Raw genomic sequence first — 8,793 nt, forward strand, 5'->3', positions numbered from 1 at the left:
TAAACAAATTTAAAATTACCTATAATAAAAATAAATAAGTAATATATAAATAGATTACTTTGAGCACTTTTTCTACCAACGTACGTAACGCTTTATGAATATTTGATTTGCTGTGAAACTTATTTTAAAATCAAAAATTAACAGAAGCATATTTAACTGTTACGCCCTTCAAAGCAACTCTTACGTCTTACGTCTTACGAAATAACGTCAATAACAAGATCTTTGAGCTCATCAACATTAAAATAACTCCAAACTCTAACTATTCTTATACGAAGACACGAAAGCCTTTGTTAATACTTTCACGACTGACTACTATTGGCAATTAGGTTACGTGCGCTCTTAGCCAACTAATGAATTCTTAATAAGGACATAGCAACAGTCGTGCGCTGACAGTGTGTAGCGTTTCTCACACAACGTGCCTATAACCGCAATTACAGAAGTGGGCACCGGGGACGCACAACTTATAAATCAACTATATACTACGTATATACATACTACGTGTATACTACGTGTACATGAAAAACATTTTGATTATTTTAAAATTTTTAAAAGCAATCATAAAATAATTACACAAATTATAATAACGAAGAAGTGACAAGAGCACGACAGGCAAGCGAACAAGCAAGCGAAAAATCAAGCAAACTAACGAATGAACGTGTATGCACACAAAAGGACTGCATTAAAGTCATAAACATCACAAAAATACATCAACGACATAAAGCTGAGAGTACGGGTTTCATATAAATAAAGTGGTAGTAAGCGTTTGCTACCGTAACAAATAACTCCGTGGGGAAAGGCTATTTAATTAGTATACACACATACATACTTATATATATACGCACGTATTAATACGTATACAGGAAGCGTTCAGGCACAAATAGATTTTAACTGAATTATTAAAAAGTAGCTTTCAAATAAAGCGTTTAGCAAAGGACAAGCAGAGAAATTGTACTGAGTTCACTGCCAATGCAATAACCGTCAGCATAGAAGGTTCCAAGCAACTTAGCATAATGACCAACATTAATAATTGAGCCAATAATAATTGAAAAATAAAAATATAACTGTAGGACGAAATTGTTTAATTTGTTGCAACTACATAAATTTTAAATAATATATACAAAAATATATAAATACATTTAAAGAACATATATAAAAAAAATATTTTCAAAAATAATAAAAAAGCATATAAAAAAAATGCCTGCTGTTGTTGTTGTATGTTAAATAAAACTTAGTAACTATCGAACAAACTTAAGTCAGCAAATAAAATAAACTAATGCAAAGAGTAAAGAGCAGCAACAACAACACAAATATAATAGTTATGAAAATAATATAAGTAAGAAAAAGCAGAAAAATAAATATTTTTATGTCATTCAGTCACGAGCAATACGAAAATCATTAATAAAAGACGATATAACAACAACAACAACAATAATAACAACAACTACCGCTAAATAGCAATAAAACCAACAACAACATTATACATTACAAACATATAACAATTACAAATAAACAATAACAAAAATACAATTAAAGCTTATTTTCTTTGAGAGTCAACACCACGGAGAAGACGATGCGATAACGAACTCCCCTGTGATATAAATTGCACTGTAAAAAATAAAGTAATAATATTTAATATTCTACTTAAAAATTTACATATAATTAATTATAAATAATAAAAAATTTACTTTTTGAAAAAGAATAATATTCTAAGCTATTTAGATATATACAATATAAATAAAATATCATTTAAGTCTCGTATTTATATTAAACTTAAGCATTAAAGTTATACTCGAAACTCTAAAATATAAATCAAATTTCGTTTCTCCGTATCATCGGTTCACTTCAAACTCGAATTCACGTATTCACTAGAAACATAAATAAAAAATTAAATTAATTACAAAAAATATTTAATAGAAAAATAATAAAATAACAAACACAACGACGAAAACTAGCACATTGCATATACATTAATCAAATCCTGTAAAATCGTAACAGTATCCTGCACACATGCCAATCTAAATTACCTCAACTATCGATATCAGCTTAGTCAACATCAACATTAACAGCGAGCGGAACAACTACAACAACAAGAACAACAAATACAAAGAATACAACAAAATACCGCAACCACGTCCACGTCCACTACCACAAAATGGGTGATGAACACGAAGCTCGTACATTCAAGGAGAAGTTGCTCTTCTATACCACAGCGTTTTTCATTTTACTTGGCACATTTAGTATGTTCGCGTTTCTATTTTTGGTGCCATTTGTGATTGAGCCTGCATTCACAACAATATTCATGCAGTTTGAAGAGGTGCCAGCATTATGTGAGACCTATGAAACAGAAACATATTATGGGGCAAAAAATTGTTCGTGGGCATCGTGTCGCGAGGGTTGTACCAAAGATATATACACATGCACACAAATACGCGTTAATTATCGTTTAAATATGTATAATTACACGGATGAATTTAATGTCACCGAGTATCACATAAACCTCAAAGAGTCAGAACGTGAAATACCGCCAGTTAAGCGCACTGATCGCTATGAGCGTGCCATACGTGATTATGATTACGACGCCGTCGATAGTCAAAGCACTAATCCCGCCACAGCGTTCGACACACTAGATATGCAGAGTGGCAGTAGTAGTAATGTGCATATGGAGCAACTCCATTTCGATGGCACAAATACATACTTAATTGAAGAAGAACAAGATGAGGATTTAAGTGGTGTTGGTACATTAATAAATAGTGAACGTCGTCCATTTGATGAAATTATGGAATTGAATGAGGGACTGATGGGGAGTAATTCAACTTATTTTTATGTGGGTGCACGCTTATTTCCTAATGTTAAAGGTTGCGGCTATCCACCAATGCTCAATTGTACTATTTGGCTTAAGCGTTATACAAAAATTGGCATTAAATTTCCTTGTTACTATTCGAAAGTCGATCCAAGTTTAGTAATAAGCGACTTAGATTATTGGCAAAATACGCTCAATTTGGTTTATTCAATGGCCATACCTATACCATCATTTATAATATCGGTGATTTATTTGACATATGCGTACTTTAAAATATACAATGAGGATGAAGAAACAGCGCCACTCGATAAAAATGCCGAGGATATGGACATCGATGAAGAAGGAGTTGATGATAGTGATAATGCTGCCTTAGCGGAAAATGCAGCAGGCAGTCAAGTTATAAATATGGACTTAACAACTGGTGATAGTTGCGGGGATGTGATATTACCAAATGGTGGACCTGGCATGACAACATCGGTGTCGCAAGTTGGTTCAATAGCTACACCAGGTCAATATTTAGCTCAATCGCCGGTGGGGTCACAGATGACACCAAATTCCGAAATCAATTCATTTGGTCATCAGCTTAAAGTACAAATGGCAGATGAATTATCTCGTGACTCATTAGACAATGGCGTGTTGTCAACTTCTAACTCAGTGCAAGGGTAAGTGCTATTGTTGTTGACGCTATAATGTTGATAGTTTGAGCTACTTGTCCCCTCTTTCGCTCTCGTATGTCATTTATTTATTTTATTTAACAATATGTAAATTTTTTCGTACTTGAAGTGTTTTCATATCGAGTGTCATTGAGCATTGAACATACGAGCTCTTGTGCAAATACATTATCCTTTTCTAAAAGCATTGCTGATACCATCATCTCTTGAATTTGACACTGTACACGTATATATTGTAATATGAAATCTTGTAATTTGTATATTAGCAGAGATTTTTTTTATAAAACAAAACTATTTACTTTAATTTCCTTCAATTTTCACTTTATTGTCTTCTTTTTGTGCATTTCTCCTCTATTGTTCTACGGCAGTTAAGCGCCATTGTAAAAAATTGCAGGAAATAAACAAGCTTGTAATTGGACAAACGTAGTGCAAAGCACCAACACATACACTGTCACATATATACATGCTTCTTCCATGTTAAATGTCTTTATTGATTTCTGCACCCTTACCGCGCTGCTTCTACCCTTTGCGAAATTGCTCATTAAAAAAGTTGCTGACATGTTGTTTTAGTTAAGCGTAGTCGCTTGGAACAAGCTACGAATTCTGGGTGTTGGTCAGGCTGTGCAATTTTGATATACGATTTTGTTTTTGTTTGCGTAAATAATAAAACCTCAATTTATTTTAAACCTTTCAGTATTGATGAAATCATAAAATTAGTTAAATATCTTTTTTATTTACATTCCCAATATGACAAATATTTATTTTGTAACTGTGCGCTTGGAAGAAGAAACCCTTAAACGTTCAAACTGCTTTGGGCGTATCATTTATGGGTAAATGGGTCAACGCATTGCCGTAGTCTTGAGCTTTATTTATTACTAGTAAACATCGTATTTCTGTATTATATCTTCAAGCTAATTACATGAAATGTTATTTATAACTCTATTTAAAGTTATGAATTGTCATTACACCCATATTTTGTTTTAAAACAATAATTGTAGCACTGGAATAGCACTGACATATATCATAAAAGACAAACATTACTTATTAATTTATAATGGCACACTTCGACTTACGCAATCTATTATGTGGTCCCTCAAGAGAGTTTGTGCTATTACCGTGTGAAACGAAAAACTATCAGAAAACGAGTCTATCAGAAAACGAGTCTAGTAATTCCATAGGACTTTCAGTAAAGTAAATGAAACAACCATTTTGTGGTCTTTCATGGAGCTTTTTCGAACTTAAAATTAACGAGTGGCTGGAAGGAGCATGTCAGAATGATTGTGGTAATACAATTGCATGCAGACAAGCTAAAGAATCCATACCGTATCAATCAAAAGCTAGAACTAGGGAGCTACTTATGCTAAACAGAAGTAGCATCCGACTTGTTACAGGATTTCTCAGAGTTAAAAAGCATCTATCGAACCTCGGTATTATTAGAGACAATAGCTGCAGAGTTTGTTGCGATGAAGAGGAAACAGCAAAACACACTTTGTGTCACTGTGATAGTCTCGCCAGACTCAGACTTCGGTACTTATCTACTGCCTATCCACTTATAACGGAATTAGCCAACATCTCTCCAAAGGACATAATGGCGTTCTTAAAAGCTACTCATCTATGAAACTAAAGTGGGCATATTACAATAACCTCGAAGAATGCAGTGACGTGGTGACAAGTTCCCAACCCGTTTTAAAATCTAATTCTAAACTAAACCAAATGAAGCTTATGACGTTGACCCAAGATATATTACTATCGTAAGAAACGCGAAACTGTTCCTCCATATGACTTTTAATCAATCGAATAAAGCGTAGAATGTTGAACCAAAAGATATTACTATGTTTTGTAATAGCCTAAGCTTCAATCGATTAACTAAAAGTCGTATACGATGGTCACTATTTATATTTTAAGCCTATTAATGAAAAAATACTAACTGGTCGTTGAAAATTGGTTTTTTGTTTTTCCAAGTTGTCGAACCATTTGTCAAAGCCTTCTTTTCTTCTTCAGCCACCTTCAAAACATGGTTTTTAAATGCAACAACAGCTTCTTCCGCCGACAAAAATCGAATCATTGTCCACGCAATTTATTTTTGACGTTCAGGAAAAAGAAGAAGTCATTGGGTGCAAACGAGGACTGAAATCAGTAGGCGGATGACACACCAATTTGATTTTTTGAATGTTCAAATAGTCGATTGCTAGACGAGATGTGTGAGCAATCGCATTATCATTTTGAAGATGGAGAATGATCCGACGATCCTTGTTTGAAGACTTCCGGTAAACAAATGGTTGTATACCATTCGGCATTGAACCTTTTACGTTTTTGTATTAGTATACAAGTAGTTGCCAGTTTTCCCGAAAAAAAAAGCATAATAAACCTTTGCTTCAAAGTATTTCGAGCGCGAACATCAAGCATGCTTTTGAGATTTTGTCAAATGGTGGGGGATTCAAACAGAACAAATCTTTCTTACGATTAAACGATCGTGGTGGAACTAATGTCTAGGCTTTCCTTAATCTCAGCATCAATGTTTTATTGCACAACAACTGATTTACTCATTGTATCAGCGTTTCACAGTGACAGAGAATAGAGCTTCATCGTCAAAAGGTATATGTGGAAGTAAGTTAATCGATGCAATTTTGTCTTGATAATCTACGTCGAAAATCGTAATAAATCAACGCACGAAAATATTCTTGCATTAATTCCATTTTTTCGCAAACACTCAACAAATCACTGTAAATAACACAAATAACGGGTATGTTTAATAATGTTAAACTTTCGTATGGAAATGTCAATTGACACCTGACAGCAATCAATGTTGCCAAGACTCAAAATATAAATAGTACCTCTAGTAGAGGTTCTAGATGCGTTTTTATAAAGTCTGAATGAAGCTTAGGAAGTTTAAAATACTAAATCGCATGGTACGAGCACTGCCAAAAAACGAGTCAAGTATCTCCATTCGTTTTTCAGTGAACTGAATGAAGCTCAGAATACTGAACCTGGAAAGGTTATTACGTTTTGTAATAGCATAAGTTTTATTCGCCTGACTGAATATCGTATGAAGGCACTGTACTAGCTTTCTGACCGGTGCATAGAACGACCACACTGTATTTCACAGTTGCATACATAACAAGTGATTGTAAGCAGAAGAATGACCTATTAACAACTCAGTGATTAATTTGAGTTCAGATATATTAAGATTGAGAAACATGTCTACAAAAATTGTTATTTACTCGAATAAACTTTTTAAATTGGTTTAAACTTTTGAAATTAGCATAAGCCTTTTCAAATCAATTATTTTCTATGTTTCTAAGTGCTGATATAGTTTGAGAAATGGGTATCCATCAAAAATGTTTGATTCTTTAGAGAGGTGTTATATGTTCCTTCACAAAATTGTTATGATTCATTATTATCGAATCCCTAGTAATAGGGTGTCCAGACGAGCATTATTTCATTTGAGTCAATGCCGATATGAATTTCTTAGAGGTACTGACGAACTTGGAACTTGGAACTTTGCTTATACAATATTGCGTTATAATTGAAAGCAAATTTATTGATTTATCGATTCGTTTGTTAAACTGGTTCATTGCCTATTGCGTAATGTATTGTTTCATTATTACTATAAGAATACTATCATACATAGAATAAAGTCTGTAAAAATGTTTGTAATTGTTAAATACCTTGAAAACCCCCCAAACTATAAAAATCGATTAAAAAATATTAATGTATTTATCTGTCTGTCAATATATTTTATCAAAAAGTAACTAATGGCTAAGTTCCTTAAACAGTCCAATGAAATTAAGGAAAAAAACTTTTTGGGGAACACACATCCAATTTTTGTAGGATAATCGGAAAAACATGTTGTTGTTCTGCAATATATACTGAATATTCATAAGTTAAATTTATTTTGTAGCTATTGTTTATCTCCGCAGAAAGATTCTGGGTATGCGCTTTAACTAACTTCATGTCGCCCAATGATTACTCACAGAGTTCTTTTTATATAAAGTTTGGAGAAGTTCAAACCTTTCGCAAAGTAATTTTGATTTACTGTGAATGCTAATAGAGGTGTTAGAGCTGCTTGGCTGCCTTAGAGTATACATATGTCGATGCCAGTATCTCCTTATGTAAATATTTTTTTAAAGTATAGTTCTAAAAAATGGATATCTGCGTGATGGTTTTTCTTATTGAAACTATTTTTTTGGAGTTTTGGTCAGGCTATTTTAGTAGTTTCATAGCAGTCTATGAAACACAATAACGAGCCGGGCTTGAAGTTTTTTTCGCAGATTATTCAGGAAACGCGGACACTAATGATCACTTTAAAAACCGGAAACAAACCGGAAAAACAAAATTCCGGTTCGTATATCTCGGCGTATATCTCGTTTGATCGAACATGTTATTTATTTAATTAATTTAATTAATTAATTTGATGTTAAAATCAGGAGTATCTAACATATATAAAAATCAATGTATGTGTCGAAGTGTAGTGGGAAGGTTTTTCATTATTTCGATTGCAATTTATATGCAATTTTCGTTCTTTAAAAAAAAAAATTTTTTTTAAAGTATGTTATTATTTCAACGTTCGTTATTTAGAGAATCTTTATATCAAACCTCCGATGTAACTATTTCAATCTTCTCGGATAGCCAAGCTGCCATTAAATCACTGGTAAGCACCACAGCCACATCAATCATAACTCAAAACTACCATGCTTCCCTCAATAATCTAGCTAGATGCGTTGGACAAAAAACGTACCAGTCAACTACTTCAATTAAAGCGGAATATGCTCAGCACTACGGTATCGGTGCTGACAGGTCACTGCAGAATTACTTATTATGCAGTGACCTGTGAGACTAGATCTTTCTTATAAAGACTTTTGTCGCGGCTGTGGCTCTGATACGTGGAGGAAACTGTGTTTCTTCACATGTGTCTTTAGATAAAAAAAGATCAAAAATCTTAGGACAAAAATCTTTCCTTTTCGATCTGACTAAGCTATCATCCTACAATATTAGGGACTTAACCAGATTTATATAACTGTGAAGTTGGTTTACCTTCACCTAATGGGAGAGTCGTTGCCTTCTTCGACATACTGATCACCTAGTCAATATGCGAACCAACGCTATTCCTGTGGTACCCAAATGGGCCATTATTTGAGCTCAAGTCGGCTATTGGTATACAAAGCCGCCACTCTAACCTAAGCTAACCTATATCGAATCGAGATACTACTACTGTACATGATATTTGTATATTATACAGCATTTTATTTTAATAAACTTAAACATATATTACATTTAATATTAATATTTTATATATTTTTTTATTTCAGAAACTTGAGCAAG

At 33.3% G+C, this 8,793-nt stretch overlaps 1 protein-coding gene across 1 annotated transcript in view; it reads left to right on the plus strand.

The window, feature by feature from the left end:
- The first annotated feature begins 1,869 nt into the window (after positions 1-1,869).
- The window catches only part of LOC119673083 (protein tipE), a 12,769-nt gene continuing 5,845 nt past the window's right edge, over positions 1,870-8,793 (plus strand). Inside the window, exon 1 of the mRNA XM_038084306.1 lies at positions 1,870-3,462. Coding sequence (XP_037940234.1) covers positions 2,153-3,462 — 1,310 coding nt within the window. The 5' untranslated portion in view covers positions 1,870-2,152. The remainder of the gene's footprint in view (positions 3,463-8,793) is intronic.

This window comes from Teleopsis dalmanni, chromosome 1 (assembly GCF_002237135.1).
Source record: "Teleopsis dalmanni isolate 2A chromosome 1, ASM223713v2, whole genome shotgun sequence".
Taxonomy (NCBI): domain Eukaryota; kingdom Metazoa; phylum Arthropoda; class Insecta; order Diptera; family Diopsidae; genus Teleopsis; species Teleopsis dalmanni.